General features: G+C 55.4%; 2 protein-coding genes across 5 annotated transcripts; one reads left to right on the forward strand and one right to left on the reverse strand.

The window, feature by feature from the left end:
• The first annotated feature begins 192 nt into the window (after positions 1-192).
• On the forward strand, positions 193-22,341 carry UCKL1 (uridine-cytidine kinase 1 like 1). 3 transcript variants are annotated; one of them, XM_051802702.1, is made up of 15 exons: positions 193-273; positions 7,785-7,978; positions 8,515-8,621; positions 8,825-8,995; positions 9,244-9,315; positions 10,826-11,015; positions 11,754-11,815; positions 17,000-17,019; positions 19,304-19,402; positions 19,739-19,832; positions 20,131-20,193; positions 20,550-20,672; positions 20,982-21,089; positions 21,254-21,410; positions 21,970-22,341. In XM_051802702.1, exons 1-15 carry the CDS (start codon positions 224-226, stop codon positions 22,044-22,046), a joined length of 1,587 nt encoding a protein of 528 aa, XP_051658662.1. In that variant the 5' UTR covers positions 193-223; the 3' UTR covers positions 22,047-22,341. The 3 variants fall into 3 exon arrangements, with proteins under 3 accessions (XP_051658662.1, XP_051658661.1, XP_051658660.1); XM_051802701.1 differs by lacking the exons at positions 193-273; positions 17,000-17,019 and adding exons at positions 3,819-4,144; positions 13,123-13,139; XM_051802700.1 differs by lacking the exon at positions 193-273 and adding an exon at positions 3,819-4,144.
• Positions 286-3,631, reverse strand: LOC127477784 (uncharacterized). Of its 2 annotated transcripts, none has more exons than XM_051802703.1 (2): positions 3,535-3,631; positions 286-2,739 (listed from the first exon to the last, which is right to left on the reverse strand). In XM_051802703.1, the coding sequence occupies exon 2, from the start codon at positions 1,877-1,879 to the stop codon at positions 734-736; it is 1,146 nt and encodes a 381-aa protein (XP_051658663.1). In that variant the 5' UTR covers positions 1,880-2,739; positions 3,535-3,631; the 3' UTR covers positions 286-733. The 2 variants fall into 2 exon arrangements, with proteins under 2 accessions (XP_051658663.1, XP_051658664.1); XM_051802704.1 differs by having other exon boundaries at positions 3,564-3,578.
• Positions 22,342-24,144: the final 1,803 nt, after the last annotated feature.

Here is a 24,144-nt window from a genome sequence, read left to right on the forward strand (position 1 = left end):
AGAGCACCCACCCACACCCCGCATCACCCACCTCTACCCCACGCTACCCACCTACCGCCCCCCACAGCACCCACCCGTGCTCCCACCACCGCACATCACCCCAAATCACTCCCCGCTCCCCCCTTCCCGCTCCCTCCCGGTCCCGCACTACAATTCCCGGGCATCCCCGCGCCAGCGCCGCCCCCGCCGCTCCCCGCCCGCTCCCGCCTCTCCCCGCAGCGCCATGGCCGCGGCCCCGGTGCCCGAGGGGGCTCCGGTGGAACCGCACGACAGGTAAGATCCCGCATTCTTTCCCCCGGGATAATCCCTCCGGGACGGACCGGCACCGCAGTGCCCGGAGCCGCCGGTTCCCCGTTCCCGCCGCGTCCGGGGCGTTGCGGTGCCGGTCCCGTCCCCCACGATGCCACTTCCGCGAGTGGGGCCTCCCCGAGCCCATCGCACCATTAAAACCCTTCGCCCTTCCCACCAACCACTATTTTTTCCCACCCCCACCTTATCCCTTCTTTATTTTCGTCCCCCCCCCCTTTTTTTTTCTTCGCGTGATCACCTTTCTCCTTATTTCCCTTATTTTATGGGTTTTGCCCTTAATTTCCCAGCAGATAAACCACAGCTCCCATTTTCCAAGCTTGCTGGTACATGCATCCCCTCCATCAAGCACGAGGAGTGGGACAACCTAAACTTTTACACCCAAAAACCCCATCCAGGGCAATTCTGACAACACACACACTCTCTCTCATGTTTTCCCTCCATTTTCCACCCCCTTTTCTATCTCAATCCTCAGGGGTTGAGGAGACTGACTGCTCCCAAACATCAAATGCCTGGGAATTGGATTTGGAGTATCAAATGATGTGTGGCAAATGATGTGGTAAAGCTTATAGGGATGGAACATCCCTGCATCCCTAGTTGTAGGGTACCAACACCCCACCACACCAACCGACTGACCCCAGAGTGAGTGCCAAACCATCCCGCGTGTTCCAGGAGCTAAATCCACTGCTGGCAGCTGCCTGTGCCTTTCCTGTGAGTCAGTGGTGGGTAGCAGGGAGGATGAGGATGAGGATGGGAGGAAGGAGCCTCCCCGAGTCGTGCCAACCAAGCGAGGGATGAGTAACTGGGTTGTGTAACAGAGCCCCTTCCACCGCGGCTCCCGCTCGGTATAAATAGCAGCAGATAATTGAGTTTGAAGAGGGAAATGTTTGTCCTTTTGTGGTGAGGGAGCAGAGACTGTAATGGAGCTGGAAGGAAGCGTGTGTGTGTGTGGAATTGCTGGGATGAACCATCTGGCTCTGGGTGGCTCTGGCCAGGGCAGAGGTTGGTACGAGGCTGGGTAAACGTGATGGGTTTGCAGGATGTGCATGGATATGGCACGGCATGGGCACGGCACGGCGTGACCACCAGGCAGTGTCTTGGTGCCCCTGGATCCCCACTGGCAGTGGGGTGGCAGGCAGGTTCCTCCATCCCATGACCGGGTTCCTCCATCCCGTGTGCGAGTCCCTCCATCCTCTGGGCAGGCTCCTCCATCCCACGGCTGAGGTCCTCCATCCCTCGGGCAGGTTTCTCCATCCCCTGGACTTGTTATTCCATCCCTTGGGTGGGTTTCTCCATCACATGGGTGGGTTCCTCCATCCCCTGGGATGGTTCCCCAGACAGGCAAGGCCCATCCAAGGGCTGATATACATAGATCCAGCCCAACAAAGCCCAGCTCAGTGATGGAGGAAGCAGGTTTGGCCTCCACGCTCCTGCAGGTGCTGCTTGCAGGGTGGGATCTGGGAGCAGGACCCTCTCCCAGGAACAGGCATCCCTCTGTTTTGGGCTTGGTGTGTCCACATCTCTTGCACCTATCCAGTGACAATATGCATGACCAAACCAGGAAAAGCCACATGCAATCCAGCTTCCATCTTTAAATCCTATGGGAAACCCATCGCTGGGAGGGAAAGGGGATCCTGGTCTTTGTGTCTGGTTTCCTCTTCCTCACAATTTTAAGTCCAGCTCTTGAAGGCTGATTAGAGGAGGGATTTGCGCTTAAAAATCATCTAGAAGGAAAAAAGGCCAAAACCAGGGACTTTTGGCCTGTGTGAGAGCTCAGCAACCGTGAGGGGACTTGGGAAGCAGAGGAGATTTGCAGAGGAGCGTGTGCCAGGAGGAAGGCTCTGTCGCTGCCGAGGTTTGGAGGCAGTGCAGGCGATTCCTGTCCCACCTGGGAATCTGGGATGTTGAGTGGGATGCTGGGAGAGTTGCTCCTGTCACTGGGACATTTTAACAAAGGCAGGAAAAGTGGCAGCAGGAGCGTGCGATAAGGAACAATATCCCTGGGCGAGGGCTCCTCGCGCCGCGTCCCCCGTCCCTTTGCTTTTTTGCTTCTTTAATGAGAAGGAACAGAAATGGCTCCGGAAGAGAATTTTATTTTTAAACTTCTGAGAGAGCTTTTACAGCAAGAGGAGAGTCTGGGCAGAGATCAGAGGTGGAAAAGTTCCTTTGATCATCGCTCGCTTCCCTGATGTCGGGGCAGCAGCTGCGGCTCACACTGGGGACAGGTTACCCCAAAACCCTCCTGTCCCTGTCCCCTGCTTCAGGACCAGCCCCTCATCCCTGGTTCCCATCAGGTCTCCATCTTTTGGGGCAATGATCTCTGCAGGTTCTGTTGGTGAGCAGGAGCAGGAGGGGGCTGATGCCCCCCTTGTTCAGGAGGGGTTTGCTGAGGACACTGGAATGCAGTGTGTGACCCCTGCTTCTGGCATAGCCCTGGTGGCTCCAGAAGATGGAGGAGGGGGAAAGAGTCTTTTTCCACTTCTGGCCCCACCTCCAGGTGTTGGTGCTAAGCAAGAGGGAGCACCCACCCCAGACCCCCTCAGCTTAGAGGCCGAGGTCCCATCTCGGGAGGCTGGAGTCTCACTTGGTGACCATGGAACATCATTGGGATGCTCCATGTCCCTGGCAGAACCTGGCTGCCCTCAAGGTGTCCTCTGCCACCTTCTTCCTTCCTCAGCAGCCAGGGGTGGTGGGGTGGGGGCTGCTCTGCCCCAGCCCCTGCACACCAGGGCTGGCTGGGATCCCCCTCCTGTGGTGCCAAACATCTCCCACTCTTGGCATATGTCTTGCCTGTCAGAGGGTGCCTGGCCGGCCAGCCAGCCCAGGGGGGGCAAGGGGCAGCTGGCAGGGGGTGCTGAGGGAGCGGATGGCCGGGCACAGCAGCCAGCAGGACGTTATTCTTAGCTGCCCGCAGCTCCAGGGTGTTGAGTTTCACCCACTTGTTTACTTCAGGGCTGAGGGGACAGTGAGGGGCAGCTCTCGGGGAGCTGAGTGACCAGGGGTGGGGAACAGCTGGACCCCCACCGATGGGAGCTCCGGGAGGGGGATGAGTCTTGCCCCAAAAAGCCGGGCACAGCCAGCAGCCCCCTGGCCCTGAGCCCCAGCTGCTCCACCAGCTGCACGTGGGGTGCTGTCTGGGTACCCCCTCCATCCCTGCCCTGGGGCCATCCCCTCCTGCCCCCCTGCAGACCCCTCCCCACCAGTGTCAGGAGCCCACTGGGGACTCACCAGTGCCCGTGGATGTGGATGTCACTCACCAGGTGCCCTCCCTGCTGAGCCCCCTCGTCCAGGGCGGTCAGACACCCCCGGTCCTGGGGAGCAGAGGCGCCGGGGGCTGGTGTTTATTGCGTGTGCTGGGGGCGGTGAGGGGAGGTGTCACTTCATCCCCGACCCCCCCGCTTTTTTTTTAATCAAGCCAGTGCTATTAATATCAGGTAATGAACGTGATCTGGAGGTTAAGCTATCCTCTTATGCTGCTGACCGCTGCGCAGCTCCCAGACGCAGACACTCCCCCGGCTCTGCTCGCTTCTCCTGCCTCCATCTTCCAGCCCCCTGGATCTGCCGGGGGTCTGTGTCAGCCCGGCCTCTCGGGACCCCGCAGTCCCAGTGCCGGGGGGGTTGCTCCGTGCATGGCTCCGAGCCCCGAGGCTCGCCCGGCTGCCTTCCCACCCTGGTAGTACCAGAGATTGGGGACAGGAGCCGAGGTGCAGGCAGGGACAGGGAGTGACACCCTCTGTCCAGGACCACCCCCAGCTCGGCGGTGGGGGGAGATGAGCAGCCCCCCAGCCTTCTCCAGCGTCCGCATCTCAGGCTGCTGGGCCCTCGGGCCGGATGGCGGGTGAGTTTTGCCTCATTTTTGAGTGCATTTTACTGGTTTTCACCTGTTTGCTTGCTGGAGCGAACCCTCAGTGGCCGCAGTCCCAGTCTCCCAGCTCCAGTTCCCATCTTCGTGATGACTGAGGGTTATGAGAGTGCAGGCAGCAGCCTGGAAAAGATCAGTTTCCCGTGGGACATGGCTGTGGCCAGCTGGGAGCCTCAGCAGGCTCAGGGGGCTGCTGGGGGGTCCTGAGGGCTGGGAGCTCAGTCGGTGGGTTGTTTACTGGGTGCAGAGCCCAGGACGTGCTCTCCTGTCCACTGCCAAGTTCAGGTTTGGGGCTGTGCCATCTTTCCTTGCTGCTGTAGGCGCTGCTGGGACCTGCTGCCTTTCTCAACCTGGCCCACCAGGGATCCAGGGTGGTCAGGGCTCTCTGAAGGCAGCGGAATGCAGAGAGCTGAGCACAGGGCACAGGGCTGGGGATGGGAGCACAGTGGGGAAGGAGAGAGGTGCCTCTCACACCTCAGTAAATCCATGCTTGGACTAAGCAGGAGCAAAATGCTTCCTTCATTAGTGCTGGCACAGCAGCAGGGCTGGAGAGCCCTTGTGGGGAGCAGACCCCCTCCACCAGGCTTCCTCGAGGAGGCTCCAACGAGGATGCACCAGCTGCAGGGAAGGCAGAGCATCCCCAAAAGCTGGGGACAGCCTGTGGAGAGGCCTTCCAGGTAGGCTTGACAGGAGAGGGGTTACCAAGCCAGAGTAATGTTTCCTTTCCTATTTGCCTGGCTGTGGTACTGAGCTGCTGAACCCCAGCAATCCACAGCACTGAAGAGGGTCCATGTGGGACAAGGAATGGCATGGACTCCAGCTCTAAACAGGGTCCCATTCTCTCAGGGCTCTGCAGGTCAGGACATTGTGGGGGCTTCATCACTGCTACAGGAAATTTTAAAAGGGGATAGGGAAGAACGGCCAGCGGAGATGGCTTGGATCAGCCATCCCTTTGGAGCTGGGAAGAGCCCCTTTCTGGCAAAGGCAGAAGTGAAAAACATCTACAAATCTTGAAGTGTAACATTAGGAGAAAAGGCATGACCTTTGGAGAGCTCTGGGACAGCCCCGCAGACCGCCCCACAGCCCTCCTTCTCCCACATAAATCATGGGAAACGTGGATTTGAGAGCTGTAGAATATCTGCCTCCTGTACAGGCACCAACAGTGTAGATGTTATCGATAGAAATGTGTAGAATTTTGGTGAAAGCCCAGAAATATTTGGATGAGATGAGGCAAAGCACCAACTCTTGGAACAGGATTAAAGTGCTGCATCCCAGAGCAGCCCCAGGTGTGTGTGAGGGGCTCTGTTCCTCTCCCAGGGGTGCATGTCCCTGCATCCCACAGGAATGTCCCCTCTGTGCCAACACCCTGGTGTGCTGTGGGCACCCAGGAGAGCAGAGGGGAGGGGTGACACTTGGGAAAACAGGATGGAGCTGTGGCCATTGCCTGTAATTCTGGGCACTGCCACAGCCATCAGGGTCCAAAGCTCCCTGTCCCTGACAGGAGCTGGATGATGTCGATGCTGGTCAGAGGCACCGGTAGCAGAGGTGAGCCTTGCTCTGAAAAACAGAGCTTTGCCCAACTCAGAGTCACTTTGGGAATGATGGCCTAGGTCAGGATCTGTGAGCAGGCACAGCAAAACTTGTCAGTGTGTGACCCCAAGGAGCAGAGCATCCCGACAGGCTCGCCTGTCGCATGGAGACCGACGTGCATTCCCAGAGGAAAACCAGCCGAGCAGCCCACGGCGCAGCGCCAGTGGCAGAGCTCTGGAGTAACCACAGTCCCAGGAGAGGGACCAGGATGCGGATGAAAGGAACCGCTTTATTTTTCTGGTAAACAACTGTGGGTTTGTCATCTCTGCTCTTATCAAGCCAAAGTGACTTTGTTCATGCACCAACACCGCCGGCTGCTTGTCAGCCCCACTCTGGCAATAGCACCACTGGGAGAGGAGACCCATATATCCCATCTGGGTTTGCTGCTCCTGGTGGACAGAACCATTTTGGTAGACACCCCAGAAGGTTTCCTGATGGGTCTCACTTCCTGAGGTTGCTTTTTAAAAGTGATAGTTGGGGTGTTCCTGGCTCCCGGTTGAGCTAGAACCCACTTGGAGCTGGCTGTGTGTGCTGATGGCCTCTGGCAGGGGATGGGGTATTGATGGCTTGAGGCTCTTGTGGGACACTCTGTGGGTGCACACCTTCAGGTAGGTGTCGGTGGGAGAGGTCTTGGTGCAGGGGCAGGAGCTGCAACCTGCCTTTTGTTAGCAGGAGTTCAGCAAAGTCAGGCAGATCCCTGTCTCCTTGCCCACTCCGCAGGGATGTGCCAGTGCAGGAGGTAGGGATGGTTTCCTGGGGGGGTCCTGCCATGCCCAGGGGGTTTGCCAGGGCGATCCCCACTGTGCCCAGCAGGTTTGCTGTGTCACTTCACGCACAGATGACCAGTCTGAAATTTTGATCTTTATCTAAAATTGTTCTAAAAGGGGCTCAGGGAGGGAAGGGAATTAACCTTCATACCAAAACAGCTTAAAATCGACCCAAAATCTGTAAAGCCCTGCAGTTTAAGCCCTTTCAAAAGCAAACCATAATAGAGCAGCAGCAAAGCCCTCCTGGCTCGGCTGGGCTGTACCAAATAGTGCTGGTTTGGAGCCATTGGTGCCCAGATCTCTTGGTTTCCCTTCCAGCCCAGTCATGGCTGAGGAGAAGAGCAGCCTGAGCAGGGAGGAACCCTTTGCACCTTCTCCCAGGGAACAGACATCCCTCTGAGGTGGCGGAGCACAAGCAGGGAAGAGAGGGCACTGGTATAAATAATCCTCCCCGTGCCCATGCTGGCTGGGCAGTGGCTGTAGCTTATCTCCTGGCCAGAGGCCACTTATCATTTCCCAGCCACTGCTCTCCCGCTGCCAAGCTGGAAAGGGCTCAGGAGGGTGTGTTGTTCCTCTCCCTCCCCGGGGCTGCGGGGCTGTGGTGGGAGGGTAGATAAGGGAGAGGAGCCTGCTCCAGGGCTCCAGGTGAGCTCAGAGCTCACCCAGCTCCCAAGGCAAAGCTGATGCCAACATCTTGGCAGTCCCACTGCCTGGCTCTGCCCAGCTCACAGGCTTGTCCCCAGGGGCTTCAGGACAAAGGAGTGGGAGAACTAGAGCTTGAGTTGGAGTGCAGTGCTCAGAGTGGGGAGAGGAATGGAACTGGGGGTGGAGGGGATGAGGGCAGTTTAGCTGTAGCCCGTGTGTTTGACTTCTATCCCCAAGAAAGGTCCCTTGGCACATCAGAATGGGTTGTTGTCCTCTGTAACACACCCCTCTGTGTTTTGAGAGCTCAGTGGGTGGTTTATTTCACACAGACCTTCCCCAGGCAGCAGGACTTTAGGGAGGAAGGTTTGCATTGAGCCTGTTCCACGTTAAAACTGCTCCTGTGTAAGAGTTCCTCAGGGTTGGCCATGGCCCGGGGTCACAGAGGTGTGGGTGCTGGTAGTGATGCAGCAGGGCTGTGGCTGCCTCTCCCCCTCTTCCATTGCATCCTTCATCCATGTGCTGTGGGATCCCCTCAGGACCCTGCTCCCGCACACCGGGAACGCGTGTCCTTCCCTGCTCCCAGTAACTGCGCTCCTTCCTCTCGCCGTCCCCAGTAACAGCAGTGCTGAATCCCTGGACCGGCTGTATCCCACGGTGGGCTCCACCAAGCCCCCCCGGAAGCGGACCACCAGCCAGTGCAAGTCTGAGCCCCCACTGCTGCGGACCAGCAAGAGGACCATCTACACAGCAGGCCGGCCACCGTGGTACAACGAGCACGGGACACAGTCCAAGGAGGCCTTCGTCATAGGTAGGACACCTCTGCACTGCCCAGGCAGCATCGCTGCCACCTGCCCTGTGGGTCTCCAGGAGATCGTGGGGGGATTCCTGCCATATCGCCTCCTTGGAATTTTGAGGTTGGCTCCAGCCCGAACAGGAGCAGGGAGAGTCCCCTTGGTTAGCCCAGTATTGACTGTGTGGGCTGAAACCAAGAGTGTGCAGAGGGGCTGGTGGATTGCAGCAGACCGGAGTCTTTGTTGTTCCCTCAACTCCTGTTGCCTGGGCTGTCACGAGTTCCCAGGGATTTAGTCTGGGCTGGTTCCCATGCCAGCTCTCACCATGTTACACAACCATCTAGTGAAGGGTTTCCCAGCTTTTGCTGGGCATGTTGCTGGCAGTTCCAGTACATGCCACTTGACTTTTTCAAGGATAATCTCTTGGAGTGCCTATAATTTCCTTCTTTGAAGGTTCCTCCAGCTTAGTGCAACAGTGCAGGACCTGGGCTCCAGCCTGTGGTGGGAAAGGCTGTACCCGGGGTTGATGACTCCATTCCCTTTTCCCTGGCAGGCCTGGGAGGAGGCAGCGCCTCTGGGAAGACCACAGTGGCCACCATGATCATTGAGGCTCTTGATGTCCCATGGGTGGTTCTGCTGTCCATGGACTCCTTCTACAAGGTGAGGCTACACATGGCCCTGGCCAGGCTCCTCAGGCTGCCATGGCCCTTGGCATAACCCTTGGGTGGTGGGGCCCTGACACAGGTTGCCCAGAGAAACTGTAGCTGCCCCATCTCTGGAAGCGTTCAAGGGAAGAGGTGACTGGGCACAGCACTGGGGAGGGAAGTGCACGGCCACGTGCCCTAAGCTCTGCTCTGTGGCAGGTGCTGACCAAGCAGCAGCAGGAGCAGGCAGCCAGCAATGACTTCAACTTTGACCACCCCGATGCCTTTGACTTTGACCTCATCATCGCCACCCTCAAGAAGCTGAAGCAAGGCAAGAGTGTCAAGATCCCCATCTATGACTTTACCACCCACAGCCGCAAGAAGGAATGGGTATGGGACACTGAGGGGGGTGGGACAAGGTGGGGGACGGCCAAGGCAGGGGAGAGGGAGCCAACTGCACCCCTCCAGCCCCTGCCCTTTGCAGTCAGATCTGTGCTGTTGCCCTCTGCCCTGTGCCTGGCTCAGGGAGCATTTTTGGGTGAACTGTCGCAGTCACTCACAACCCAGAGAGGTTCCCTGGGACGAGGCATCTCTGAACAGATGTTCTGTGCTTAACCACATCTGTTTTGACTCCACAGAAAACCCTGTATGGCGCCAATGTGATTATCTTTGAAGGCATCATGGCATTCGCAGACAAGGAGCTCCTGAAGGTGAGGAAGGATTTCTAAGCAGTTCTGGCAGGAGATGGTGGGAAGATGCTTTCTCCTGAGGTCCAGCAGGAGGGAGGTGACCTTCCTTTCCAGGTTATACCAGCTGCTGTAGAACTTCCCTGTGCAGGAGAAATAGGCTTTGACTCTGCAGCAGCAGGGGAAGAGCCCTGGCAGAGGTCAAATGTTTCAGTAAATACCTCGATCTCAGCCATTTGTGCCCAGGAACCAGGAGCTGTGCTGAGTGGTGACCTGGTTCCTGGCAGTGCTGATGCATAAATACAACTAGAAATAGCTCACCTCCACACTGCTGCAGCTTGCATAGCCAGAGGCAAAGTCTGCTGAACTTCTAGTGCACAAACCTGGTGTTCCTAGCACGGACTCATCCAGCGGTTCAGGCTTTCTTGGGAATTATTTGGACACATCACAGAATGGTTTAGGTTGGAAGGAATGTTAAAAGAACATACAGTTCCACCCCCCTGCTATAGGCAGGGACACCTTTCACGAGACCAAGTTGATCCAAGCCCCATCCAACCTGGCCTTGAACACTTCCGAGCATGAGGCAGTCACAGCTTCTCTGGGCAACCTGTGTCAGCACCTCACCACCCTCACAGAGAAGAATTTCCTCCTAATCTCTAATGTAACCCTGCCTTCTGTCAGTTTGAAGCCATTCCCCCTTGTCCTGTCACTCCAGGCCCTTGTCCAAAGTCCCTCTCCAGCTCTCTTGGACCCTCTTTAGGCACTGAAAAGAGCTCTAAGGTCTCCTCAGAGCCTTCTCTTCTCCAGACTGAACAGCCCCAGCTCTCAGCCTGTCTCCATAGCAGAGGTGCCCCAGCCCTCAGAGCTTCTTCACAGCCCTGACAAATGCTCCATCAGACAGTGAGCCATGCACAGACTTAGCCAAGCGCTGTCTAAAAAGTTCTCTCCCCTGCCAAACAAGGCTTGGGTTGCACTTTTCTGGAGCAAGGATGACCTCCAGTGGACAGCTGAGTGAATCCCCCAGGAAACTTTCCTCAGCATCCCTGCTCCTGCCTCTTGCAAGTAAGGGCAGAGTCATGCACTGCCCTTCTGTGCTTTGCTCCTTTCCAGTGTTAATTCCCTGCCTATAGAAGGGGCTTGGAATGAGATGATCTTTAAAGTTCCTTCCAACCTAAACCATCCCAGGATTCTATGATTAAGAAGCCAGTGCTCCTGGGTGGACCCTGTTGGTCAGTGTTGTGGGCAGTAACTCCTTTTGTCTCCTTGCTCCTAAATAAGATCCAACCAGTGTGTTGGAGCTGGTCAGTAGCGGGGACAGGGTTTGGAGCAGGACAGGTCTCAGAGGGCACAAGAGTAACGGGCAGGTGGCAGCAAGGGACTCACTGGAGCACCAGCCAGCTTCCAAGGAAAAGCTCCTCCAAAGCTGGAGCAGAGCCGGGCACTGTTAAACATGAGCTGTGCTGAGCACGGGGGGAAGGTGGGTTGAGTCACACACCTGGCCCAGTGGGGTTTGTTCCCTCCCCTCCCACTTCAGCTGCTGGATCTGAAGATCTTCGTGGACACAGACTCGGACATCCGCCTGGTGCGCCGCCTGCGCAGGGACATCAGCGAGCGCGGCCGGGACATCGAGGGTGTCATCAAACAGTACAACAAGTTTGTCAAGCCCGCCTTCGACCAGTACATCCAGCCCACCATGCGCCTCGCAGACATCGTCGTCCCCCGAGGTACCTGCCCAGGGCTGGCCTGACAGGCAGTCCCTCAGAGACCCCGTCCCTCTGCCCTCAGCTCTGCTGGCCAGTCCACCCCCCTCCAGCTGGCGAGGGCAGAGTGGCTGTCCCATGCCAAAGCAAAGGTCCCTCCAGCCAAGTGTCTCCAAACACTGGTCAAACACAGGTTCCATGGGGAAAGTCTGGGCTTTTCCCTCAGCCAGCCTCCTGCCCTGCCACGTCCTGGCAGCACAGCGATTGAAGAGCTGGAGGTGACTTGTAGATATCCAGTAACAGATTATTGAATAAGGGTTTAATAAAAGCAGGAATGTCTCCTGCTTTGCTAGGAAAGGGTTCTTTGGGGAAGCAGGGGCACAGTGTGGTTTTGAGCACAGTGGGGAATTTGAGGAAGAAACGTGGAAGAAAATTGGTCCTGACCAAGGTGACTCCTTTTTCTGGTATTAATTGACAAAAGGAAAGGGCCTCAAGTTGAACCAGAGGAGTTTCAGATTGGGTATCGGGGAGAATTTCTTCACCAAAAGTGCTGTTAAGCCCTGGCACAGGCTTCCCAGGGCAGTGGTGGAGTCACTATCCCTGGAGGGATTTAAAAGATGTGTAGTTTTGGCACTCGGGGACATAATTTAATGGTGGGCTTGGCAGTGCTGAGGGAGCGGTTGGACTTGATGATCTTAGGGAGCTTTTCCAACCTTCACAATTCTGTGATTCTATAATTCTTTTGCTTTTGGTTCACTCCAGGGAGTGGAAACACCGTGGCCATCGACCTGATTGTTCAGCACGTCCACAGCCAGCTGGAAGAGGTAAGAGATGCTGGGTGGTGAGGAAGGTTCACAGCCTTGGCTGGCAGCGGTGGCATTGCTGGGAGCTGTGCTCTGGGTGCCCAGGTGGGAATGGCCTGGCTTCCTTTGTGCTCCAGGTGTGGGAGTCCCTGTGAGCTCCTCCCAACCCTCTGCCTCACTCCAGTGAAGGAAACTGCCTTGTCCCTGTGTTCTGATTAGTCATGGCTCCTCTGCCAGCTGCGTCCAGCAGCAAATTCCTTCCCTGCCTGGGAGAGCACATCATCAGGGGACAAATCAACCATCCTTCTGTCATCCAAGAGATGTGCCCCCTTGCCTGCAGCCCTCCAGGGGCAGCATCACCCCAAACCCTCCACTCCTTCAGCTCTTGGGCTTCTCCTCTTCCCCTCTGTGCAGATGCTGCTGCACAAGTCTTTCCAGTCAGGAGTCCACTTTTCCACTTCTGTGACCCTGGATTTCAAAACCCAAAGTCTTATCAGTGTTTGAGCCTTGATCCAGACACATGCTCCATCACTTCCCCACCACTGGCTTTAACAAGTCTTCTCCCTTGTCCCAGGCCAGTCCTGACTGGTGGTTTGTGACCCTGTGATCAGCTGATGCCGTTGTGTGTTGCTGTCACCGAGCAGCACAGCCTCCTCCCACCCCACAGCTGTAGCTTTAGTGATATTTCAGTCATGGAGATGCTCAGAGCGATCTCCTGGGAGGTGGAAGAACCGTGACCTGGAGATGGATGCGCCTCAAAGTAAAGGGCTTGATTCCTTCAAGTCTTTTGGAGGTCTCAGGTGGCAGGAGCTGCTTGGCCTTGGGATGGGAGCCGGCACACCACAGCATCCTGCTTCCCACGCCTGCTCAGGAGGGACCACTCTTGAGCAAAGGTGTCTTGGCAAGTTCCCCCTCCTGGAGCACCTGACTGCCTGGATTCACAGCATTAAGCTCTAGGAGGTTGGGAATGTGGTTGGTCACAGGAGGAAGGATCAGAGCCCTGGCATTGGTGCTACCACTGGGCTGAGGAGCGCACCCAGCCATGGGGCACAGTCCAGGGGAGGGGAATGTCTGTTTTCCCCCAGCCCCTGAGATCCAGCCGAGGAGTATCATGGCAAACCCAGCAGCTCCCGTGGGTTCCGCTGCGAGCCAGACAAAGGGTTGGCTTGGGGGAGGCTTTCACAGACTTGGGGAGGGGAAGAGGGGTAAAAGGCTACATATGAATGCAGGAAAATATTCCTATTTTTCCTTTTTTTTTGTCTTGAAACGACCCTGGTGTTGACAATGCTTAATACCGGTTGCATTGTGTCTTTGTGTTGCTGCCGCAGCGTGAACTCAGTGTCAGGTAAGAGCCCTCACTCTGTCCTGTCTGTGCAGCCGAGGCATTTCCAATGCCAGGCACTGCTTGGCCTCACCCTGACCTGCAGCGGGACTGACAGCTCGTGTAGCACACGGCCTTGTCACGCTCAAAGGTGACAAAAGGCCACCTTGTCCTTGGCTTTGGGATAGCAGGGACAAGGCTACTCCCCAGGGATGTACCACCAGCTGGAGCACAGATCCCTGAAGCTGGGGCAGGGCCAGGTTTGTAGCTGGGGACCCCCAGTCTCTGCAAGAGGGGAGGCTTTGCACCCTGAGATGCTCTTTTATTTCTCTTCATCCTCTAAGATGAACGATTTTCAGAGCAACTCTCCATCCCTGATGATTAAACATCATTATACATAAATTATTAGATTAGCCAAAGCATCTTAAAAATAAATAAAAAAATTGGTGGAGAGTGACATTTTACTTGGGCAGATGGTGATAGGACAAGGGGGAACCACTGTAAACTAAAGGAAGAGAGACTTAGATTGGATATTAGGAAGAAATTCTTCCCTGTGAGGGTAGTGAGGTGCTGGCATGGGTTGCCCAGAGAAGCTCTGGATGCCCCATCCCTGAAAGTGTCCAAGGCCAGGTTGGACAGGGCTTGGAGCAACCTGGACTAGTGGAAGGTCTGAGGGTTGGAATGAGATGAGCTTTAAGGTTCCTTCCAACCCAAACCATTCTGTGATCTTGAGGGTGGTGGGAGCCCTGGACCCCTCACCACACACAAGTGCTGTGCCTGATGGCACCCAAAGGAGCGTAGCAGCTTCACATCACCAGAGGTACCCCCTTTCCCACTGCACCCAGAGGCTGTACAGCCACTGCTGGAGGACTGAGAAAATCCTGCTGCCCAACTCCAGTAGGATTTCTGATTTCTAGGTGTCTGCAGGTAGACGTTATGACATATATGTTGATTTACTTAACCTCTTCAGCATGTGCCTCCAGATTGGATTTTGGCTCTCTTCCTTCCATTAAGGCTTTCAGGTATTTTTGTAGGAAGCAGAGGGAATGCATTACTGCAAATGGGTTTCCATTTAGATCTCCATCATTGTATGGAGATGCATAACTCAAGTAGCCCTAAAATTTACCTTTGGCATACAATGTGCTTTTAAAATACCTGAGATGAACAGGCAAGAGGCCCTGCCTTACTTATTTCTGCTTCAGCCAGTCATTTCTGGACTAGGGCAAGTGGATGTTTTATTTTATTTCTCTTTGCTTGTGTAACACCCTGGGGCCTGACATTTCCATACAGACACCTAAGCTTCCCTCTGTGTCTGGAGGTCCAGGTGGGAAGATGCTGTTTAGTATGGAGAGAAATCTGTTACTTTAAAATATGGCAGGAATAACATTAGCAAAGGCACTAATGTGTGTGTGGGGAGGTGTATATGTGTGTGTATATATACATATAAAATTATATGTATATACACAAATAAAATTTTATATATATATATATATATATATATATATACACACACATATGCACAAATAAAATTTCCTTTCTCTCCAGGGAAAGGGGCACTCAGTACAGGTGATCTTTTTCTGCACCTTAAAAATCAGGTATTTAATATATCCATAGAGTATTAATAGTTTTATGAAAGCAAGTTTGGAAAGGTAACCCTGACCTCCAGAAACAGCTCTGTGATCATGACAGCCACAGCCAGTTTTATGTTCCGTTTGAGGCTCGTGGTTTCCATTTATGCCTTTGACGTAAAATCTGGAAAAAAATTCCTGCAAAAGCCCAAATATGTTCCACTGCTGGAACCTCAGTGCTTTACTGCCACTGCTGTTTCCCCCAGCCCCTCTGTGGCTCTGCAAGAGGAACCAGGTGGATGGAGAGACACAACGAGCGAGATGTGCCTGGCGAATATGGGCTTTTCATCACAAACAATTCCCCATCCTCTTGTCTGGAATGACTTCTTCTAAATGTCACGGTTGTTGTTCTGATGTCACCACTGTTTGCTGGCGGTGGGGACGCAGGGAGGGCTTTGTGCTGGGAGGATAAAACCTGGATGCTCAGATCTGGCCCCAGTCCGAGGTGCTTCTGGAGGCTGTGCTCCAGGGATGCCTTTTCTGACCGAGGGGCTGGCTGGGACAGGCAGGGAGTGCCTTTCCCCCATCAGATGGGTGAATTCTGGTGAGTTTAAAGGAAGTGGTGGCTTCCTTGGACCTACAAGGCTTGTTTTCATCCTATAACCGCTGGCTGCTGAGGAGCTTCATTGCCTTCCCAGTTATTCCCTCAGAATACAGGTCAGACCTTAGCATCCTTGCTGCTGGGGTATTTCTTGTCCAGCTTCCCCTGTGGAACTGTGCATGTGCTGGAGAGGTAATTCCATACCAGCACTCCCATTCTATCCATGCCCAGGTGGGTGTTTCTCCTGCTACCTGGTAGCAGGATTTGGAGCAGCCAGCCCATGCCCTCCAAGGCACAGTGCTCCCAGACCAGCCTGTTCTCCATCCCTCCTGCCACACTCTCAGCATCCAGCCCTGTTCCCAGATCCAGCACTCTTTCCAGCCGATTCCCCTCACCAATCAATATTCCCCACCCCCGAGGTCCCGATCAGCTTGGCGTGCCCTTTGCCAATTGTGTCTTTAAATATCAACCCGTGGCGCAGTTTAATAGCCCTTGTTTGAAATGTCAGCACTGAAAGGCAGCCGTGTACGTGTTTGAAATGCCTTGACTGCATCAGCTCCTTTGTAGCTGGATGTCTCTTGTCTGCTTCCTGCTCGATAGCATGTTCCACAAAGAGCTGAGGATGTTCCCTGAAGCCTTCCTGGGAGATGGTCACCCCTTTCTCTCTCTCTCTTTCTTTCTTTTTCTTTCCGGGGTTTTTTTTTTTCCCCTTTAAAGCTTTTGTTCTGAGGGGGAAAAATTGTTTCCAAAATAAGACATTTTCTTGACGTGCTCATGGCTGCTCGTCTGGATGTTCCGTCACAGTCCTGCCTGGCAGGAAGGGACAGGAGGCATCAATGCTCCCTCCTTCCCTCCTGGGATGAGCAGGGGGTGGCATGGGTGGTGGGGTGGCTGCCAGAGGGGCTGAGCTCTCCCCTCAGCCTGCAGCCCTTCTCCAGGCATGGTGAGCCCAGGGCAGGTCCAGGTGAGCCCGGGGGAAGGAAGATCTTCCCAGCGGGCAGTGATGTTCAGTTCAGAGGTGGGTTTCTCCCCATGTTCCCAGTGCTCTTGGCTTTCCAGGCTCTCCAAGGCTTGAGCAGATAATCTCTTCAGCATGCAGGAGGGGGACACCCCTGTGAGCCCACAAGCAGTTTGCCTGGGAGCAGGGCAGGCTGGATGAAGGTTTTTCAGATTGGACAGAGGTTTTTGGTTTTGAGTGCCTGCACTTGCTCTGGGATTGCAGCGGAGCCCTGAGTGAGGGCTGGGCATGAGCCCTGGAAATTTTAAAGGCCAGGCTGGATGGGGCTTGGAGCAGCCTGGTCTAGTGGACCTGCTCATGGCAGGGAGGGTGGAACAAGATTATCTTTAAGGTCCCTTCCCACCCAAACCATTCTGGGATTCTATGGTTCTATGCCCCTCCAGGCTCCAAGGGCCTCTGTTGCAGTGTGGTATTACCCAGGACAAAAGTGGGACCATATCTCTGGAGCAGTGGAGCCAGTGCTGTGAAGAGCAGCAGTGACATGACTTGGTCACAAAGGGAGGAGCACTGGTTCTGCATGGTGATGGCCTGGGCACCAGGCAGGTCCAAGAGTCGTTGATCAATTAGGGGATTTTTTCCCCCTTTGACTAATGAGAGTGCTTTCTCCTCTGTTCCATGTCCTGTTTGTCCCTCTCCCCTTAAACTCTCATGTCTCCTGTCTTGTCTCCCCTGAACATCCCTCCCACCGGGTGACCAGAGGAAGCTGCGCTGGGATATGTGAGGAGACAAACGCTTATGGCAGTGTTTTGGTTGTGACACTAATGGCGGGGAGTGGGCAAGGGCTGTGCAGGGTGAGCCGCCTCACTAACCCGGGCTGGGGGTCTTGGGGCAGACAGCTCATAGGGTCCTGCTTTGCTGGGGCTGTGTGGACCAAACAGGGGTGGAGGCACTTGAGAGAGCAGCTTTATCCCAAAAATGGGACCTGTTCCCCCAGAAAGTACTATAGGGACCCCCACAGCACTGACTGGCTTTCAAGCAGGATGGCATCCAGACCTCCCTGTCCCTGCACTGCGTGGGTGTCACAGGAAGGTGCAGAAAACTCGGTGACAGAATGCTGACAGCATTTCCTGGGGGCCTGTTGACAGCTCAGAGTTCAGGGGCGGTGTTCCCACCGCTCACGGAGCTTGGAGCACTCACTGGTATCTGCAGCAGGGAGCAGGAGCCGGGCTCACACCAGGGCAGGAAAGGGGCTGCCCATCCCACTGGCATGGCAGAATGCTGGTACATAGACCTGGCAGTGATGGAGGGGAGAGGTGCCAGTGGCAAGCTCATTCCTGTGCCCCTGGGTCACCTGGGCAAACCCAGCGGGGGCCATGAACAGGTATGTGGCTCTGTGTTGGGGGTCCCATCTCTGCCCCCCTAAAGCAGGCAAACAGGCAGCCCCTGTGCAGGCACCATCTGCCCAAAGCAGGGCTCATGCCCTCACCCACCGTGTGGGCACCCTGGGGGGCAGGAGGGGTTTAGGCAGGGCTTTTCCCCCAGGATCTGTTCCCAGACCAGGTCTGGCAGGAGGAGGGAAGGGAGGACTGTGGGGGCAGAGCTGTGGGTGCTGCTGGCAGCACAGCCCTGGCGTGAGAGTGGCTCTGACAGCAGCAAATCCGCGGGACAGTGACTAATGGGGTGAGCTCGCTTCACTGACAGCAGGCCCGGGGCCTTGAGGGCTGCTTGTCCCAAACCAGTGATGGGCTCTGCAGGCAGCAGGTGAGCCCACGATGGGACCACAACCCATCCATGCTCCCCACATGGCTGCCAGCTGTCCTGGCTCTCCGGAGCACTCCCTGCATGGGGGCTCCTGGCTGCTACACAGGACTGGAGCTGGCAAAAGCAAGAAGGAGCCCTTAAGTACCCACAGGCCTCAGGAATGTCTCGTTTGGTGTTGGTTGGCCAAGACCAAGAGATGGCTTTGTGGATGGAGGCCTCAAGTTGCCTAGCTCTGCCCTCCTCCATGCCTACCCATCTTCTCTGTCCTCCTCTCTGCTTGCGTGCCTCTCTGTGCCATTAATCCAGGTTTCTGCTTGATTTCAAATCTTAATCATGCGATGCTTTCGTTTGCTCTCTTCTCCACCTCCCCAACATCTCTCTGACTGGGATGCAGCTGCTGGCACGTGTGTGATCTGACGTGTGGCTTTCGGACCCCAGCCTTCCTCCCAGACAAAGTTGCTTGTCCATCCTGCCCAGCCTTGTGGAAGCCAAATGTGTCCTTCCTCTCATTACTGCTGCTCTCACAGGGAGAGGTGACTAATGGGGCTCCATTGTGCGCTTCTCCAGGAATGGTGTTCCCTTGATCCAAGAATAGCTCCCAACCCTGTTTGTTATGTGGAATGAGTCACACAGAACCATTCCTGTCCAGCCATAAAGTCTTGAAGCTGTTCCCAATTTGGAATGGGCAAGGTACTCTCTAAAATGGTCACGTTCCAGCACGTTCCAGTGCAACACCTGGCCCTTGTAGGACAGAGACAACCACAAGAGCCCCTCCTCACCCCATGAGTCCAGGATCCATCACCAAATAAGACTCCAGAACAGGAAAAGGTTTTGAGGTTATTTTCCACTTTCTTCCCAACCAGTGAAAATCAAGATGGGCCAACCACCTTCAGAGAAGCTGTGGCTGCCCCATACCTGGAAGTGTTCAAGGCCAGGTTGGACAGGGCTTGGAGAAACCTGTTCTAGTGGAAAGTGTTCCTGCCCATGGCAGGGGGCTGGAACGAGATGATCTTTAAAGTCCCTTCCAACTCAAACTATTCTATCAACCACGGGTCAGCTGCCCAGCAGGTCCTTGGGCTGCGAGGTCCCACTTACTCCAGTGCTCCCCATTCATGGGAGCAGGTCCCTTTGCCATGGCAGGGGACCAGGCAGGGCTGGCTGCTCGCTCGGCTCAGCTGGATGGGCTTGGTGTGCGTTTGCAGTGTGAGATGACATCTGGGAGGATGGCTCTGGCCGTGTGCTGTGCTCCAGCCTTCGGGCAGCCTTCCCCAGACCTTCTGACCGTGTGTTTGGTTTTCAGGGCCGCCCTGGCCTCTGCCCACCAGTGCCACCCCCTTCCTCAGACCCTCAGTGTGCTGAAGAGCACCCCTCAGGTGAGGGGCATGCACACCATCATCAGGTAAAGCCCCTACCACGGCTCCCAGGGTGGGATGGGGCTCAGCTGCCACTGGGGTGGGCTTGGTTGTCTTTGGGCTCCCCAGTCCTACTTCTACCTGTCCTCACAGCCTGGAGACACAAGGCAGGGGTGGTGGCCCCTGCATCGAGGAGCTGTGCAGTTAGTGCTCAGTGGTCTTGCCAACAATTTTATGCTTTTTACCTTAAAACCGACACCACGGTTCCAGGCTCAGATGGTGCAAATGAGCCAGAGAGGAGCAGGGGCTGCCTCTGAACTCTGCCAGCATCTCCAGGGGCACACTTTGGTCCACAGCTGATGCTACCTTTCCCTTCCCTCTAGAAACAAAGAGACCAGCAGAGACGAGTTCATTTTCTACTCCAAGAGGCTGATGCGGTTGCTGATTGAGCACGCGCTCTCCCTGCTCCCATTCCAGGTGGGTTCAGGGCTATAGATGCTGGGTTTCCTCTCTAGTTTCTAACCCAAAACTGCTGGGGAGCCAGGACAGTCCTGGTAGTGCTCCTCCAACCTTCCCCATAGATCAGCCCTTTCCTCTGGATTAAAAAGCACCAGGGCTCCCTGAAGCTGTGCAGTGATGGTGTGGCCATGGGTGACAGCTCTTTGTCCTGCCTTGGTGTCCAAGGGTCCAGCCCAGCCCATGGCTGGGTGACTTCAGGGCTCCTCTGAGAGCTGTGTCAGAGCTGCTGGTAACACTTCTCACGTGGTTTTTGTAGAGTTGCACAGTCCAGACCCCTCAAGGACACGATTATGAAGGGAGGACATACAGCGGGAAGCAGGTAAGTGGAAGCCAAAGCACTACTGAGACCTGCCCTATGGCGGTTCACTGGAAGCCCTGTGGGTACAGGGAAGGACCCCCCTGGCTGCCATCAGGCTGGGTTTGGTGCCTGCTGTCATGAGTGTGACATCCTGGACCATTGGGTCAGGCATGTCAGTGACCAAGAGTGCCATCAGCACTGTGCCACTCGTGCCCTCCAAATGGGAGGCAGCCTGGGCTGGGAGCGGCACACCCTCTTGGAAGGGATGTGCTTTGGGGTTACCCATTAGAGTCCCCTGCTGCCAAGACCCAGTGCCATGTGGGGTGGGGGTGGTGGCAGCTCCTACACCGTGTGACCACCCCGGCTGTGTGCTGCAGATCACCGGGGTGTCCATCCTGCGCGCGGGAGAGACCATGGAGCCGGCGCTGCGCGCGGTGTGCAAGGACGTCCGCATCGGCACCATCCTCATCCAGACCAACTGCAACACGGGCGAGCCAGAGGTAGAGCCTGGGGCTGCCCAGGACATCTGGTGTTAACCTGCACATGCTGGGTGACTCAGGTGTTTTCTGAGAGCTCTTCAGTGATCCTGGAGTCCATCTTGGCAAGGGTTGAGTGCTTTGAAAGCTGCTCAGGTGGGCTTTGCCAGCAGGCTTGTACACACAGGGGCTGCTTTGCTGCCCGAGTGTTTGCGCTGGCTCCGAGCTGACAGCCTGGGTCCCAGGGATAGAGATGAATGAGGGAGCGAGAGAAGTGCTCGGGTTGCTCCATTCACCTGCAGCCTCTAAGCTGCTCTCTCATCCTCTACCCAGCTCCACTACCTGCGTCTGCCGAAGGATATCAGCGAAGACCACGTCATCCTGATGGACTGCACGGTCTCCACGGGTGCCGCAGCCATGATGGCAGTGCGGGTGCTGCTGGTATGCAGGGGGGTGGGCGGGTGGCTGGCTCCAGAACAACCTGCAAAGCACCAACTGAGGTGCTGTGTCTGGAACTGGCTCCTCCGTGGGAAGGATGGTGTTAGGGCACACGGTACAGGCTGGGGTGACTCTGACCCTGAGCTGTCCCTGTGCATTTCCTGTAGGATCATGATGTCCCAGAGGACAAGATCTTCCTCCTCTCCCTGCTTATGGCAGAGATGGGTGTCCACTCGGTTGCCTATGCGTTCCCCCGGGTGAAGATCATCACCACAGCTGTGGACAAGAAGGTGAATGACCTTTTCCGGATAATCCCTGGCATTGGTGAGTATCTGAGTAGGAATAACCTGTGGCGGGAGGATTTTTGGTGCTTCTGGTGGGGAGAGGTGAAGCCCTGGTTGTCAGTTTAGGTCTGGCCTTATTTTACCTGGGGACCCACTGCCCCTCCTGGGCCCTGCTGCCACATAGGTGGGATTGACATGCTGGCTCTGAGAGCTGCCAAGCAGCTATTCCCTTTTAAGCATCAGGTGCCATACCACATAGCATGAGCCTCCTCCCGCCCCAGATGGAGAAGTCTGGCTGGGACAGCTAGAACAGCCCTGTGCCCACCTCCTTCCCTAAGTTGCCACCTTCTACAAGTTCACCCAAAACAAGCTCAGCGTGTTCTTCTGTCCTCACCTCTGCTGTGCCAGGAGACACCCTTCTACCGGCTGCTAAACCAGCCTCCAGGCTGCTCCAGTTTTGCTGCCACTCAAGTTTCCGTGCTGTTCAAGCTGTCAGATAAACCTGCTTCTGTCCCCTTGCCTGCTGGGATGAGGACAGGCAGGAGGATGGGTCCCAGGGCTCCTGCAATGCTGCCCTCTGACTCTCTCTCTCCCCACAGGGAATTTTGGCGATCGGTACTTTGGGACAGACGCTCCTCCCGACTGGAGCGACGATGAGGACGCTCTTAGCACTTAGCTGGATGTGGAGGTGCCACTGGCACCAGGCAGCTTCAGCACCGCACCTTAACCCCTCTGTCCAGTGCAGAATTCTCCTTCCTCTCACCAAGCATAGATATTTTTTTCAAACCTTACATCGGAGATCTAGGGCGTATTTTTTCAAAGAAACATAAATCCTAGTTTGACTTTATGGACAGTCGTGTGTCCCAGCATAGAGCAGAGTTAATTTATTTTAATTTAAATATTTGCCTATATAACTTATTGGAGATATTTTATAAAGGACAATAATAAATTTTTTCTCTGGTTTTCTTGAACGGAGCCATTCTTTGTAAATTCCCATGGGCCCCCAGTAGGATTTGTGTCCCTCTGGAACTACTGTCCTGAGAGAGGAAGATGCCATGAGGAGTGGTGGGAGGTCGAGAATACCACGCTCCTGATCCAAGGAAAGACTTGGTGGCGGAAGAGAGGGAATTCCTACTGTCTGCAAGGAGACTGAAGGCTGGATATTAGGAAACAGTTCTTCCCCCAGAGGGTGGTCAGGCACTAGAACAGGTCACGGCACCAAGTCTACCAGAGCTCAGGAAGCATTTGGACAATGGTCTCAGGCACATGGTGGAATTGTTGGGGCTGTCCTGTGCAGGGTCAGGAGTCTGGACTCAATAATCCTTGTGAGTCCCTTCCAATTTAGGAGATTCTGTGAAGTTCAGCTTGGATCACATCACACTCCAGCTGAAGAAGCACCAAGTCCCTGTTTGAGTTCAGCAACTGAAGTGAAACAAGCTCACCCCAAGCCCAGCTCTTGCTGAATCAGAGCTGCTCAAGATGTGGTGAGGAGCAGGTCACGTATTGGTCCCAGGACTCTCTGAGCAGAGCTGGGTGACCCTGGTGGAAGGGGAGCAGACCAGCCCCGTGAGGGGGGTTCAACCTGAGGAGGCTATGACCCCTCCAGCGCATTTTTCTTTCCTGCAGGATTCAAAGTACCCATGCAATATCTTTGTGCAGGAGATAAATGTGCCAAGAGGAGGAAACCTAATTCTCATCTGAGCATCCCAGGCTCAGAGCTGGCTTCTGAGGGATCAGGGAAGGCAGCCAGGTGCTGCTGGCACCTCGGATCTGGGAGGGAGATGGTCTACCAGGCCCTCACCAAAATGGAGAGTCACCTGGTGATCACTCAGTGTGGGCTTGGGTGTGATGAGCCTGAAATAACCGCCACTGTTCTGCGGCACATTCTGTAAATTCTCAACTAGATTTAAAAGAAAACACACACCCGAGTTCCTGCCTGCACTTGGTGAAAGAAGGAGCCCCCAGCTAAAAGCCACACTCAGAGCCAGCACTGACACTTGATTAATACCTTCTAAAAATAGGTCCTTGTGTGGGTGGAAGGAGAGCTCGTGAGCACAAACACGGGAGGACAGGCAGGCATGGGGTGGTTTTGGCTGGGTCAGCAAGTGAGCAGTGGTGGGACAAGGCACATGGTGACACAATGTCACCATGTCCATGGAGGAACATATCTGGACCCAGAGTCCTTCCTCTGGGCTGCAACTGCCAGTGCAGGAGCTTGGTGCTGGAGGAGCCTGGTGGCATCTTCCTAGACCATGCTCAGTGCCATGAATGAATGCCACTGTCATCCTTTGTGCATAAAGCTCCAGCAGACCTTGTTTGAGCAGAACCGTGGGTGTCCTTCAGGGAGACAGGAGCATGTGTGGGTGTAGAGCTCGGTTTGTCCCCAGAGTCCACTCTTGGGGTGTAGATCATGGAATCCCAAAATAGTTTGGGTTGGAAGGGACCTTAAAGCTCATCTCATTCCAACCCCCTGCCATAGGAAGGGACACCTTCCACTAGACCAGGTTGTTCCAAGCCACATCCAACCTGGCCTTGAACACTTCCAGGAATGAGGGAGCCACATGTCACTTACTGTCACTGCCACTGGCAAACACGGCACCTTCCCTCCCCTCCCGCCCCAAGGGCTGCTCCTGCCACTGGAAAACGTGGAGCCATCCCTCCCTTCCTGCCCTGCTCGAAGCAGCCGTGGCTGATTCATCAGCAAACACTGTGGCCGGTGGCTTCCACCCCGGGTGGCCGCCTCGCCGCCGCCCTTGCCCTCACGCCATGACGCC

Source organism: Manacus candei, unplaced genomic scaffold (assembly GCF_025592945.1).
Source record: "Manacus candei isolate 608988 ecotype Guabito, Panama unplaced genomic scaffold, ASM2559294v1 h1tg000057l, whole genome shotgun sequence".
Lineage (NCBI taxonomy): Eukaryota > Metazoa > Chordata > Aves > Passeriformes > Pipridae > Manacus > Manacus candei.

Coding starts and splice junctions, on each gene's coding strand:
- LOC127477784 (XM_051802703.1), bottom strand. CDS start 1,879: ATGTGGCTTTTCCTGGTTTGGTCATGCATATTGTCACTGGATAGGTGC.
- UCKL1 (XM_051802700.1), top strand. CDS start 4,077: ATGAGCAGCCCCCCAGCCTTCTCCAGCGTCCGCATCTCAGGCTGCTGG. Junction 8,996..9,243: donor ACAGCCGCAAGAAGGAATGG/GTATGGGACACT, acceptor TTGACTCCACAG/AAAACCCTGTATGGCGCCAA. Junction 11,816..16,999: donor TCCACAGCCAGCTGGAAGAG/GTAAGAGATGCT, acceptor CCGGGTGACCAG/AGGAAGCTGCGCTGGGATAT.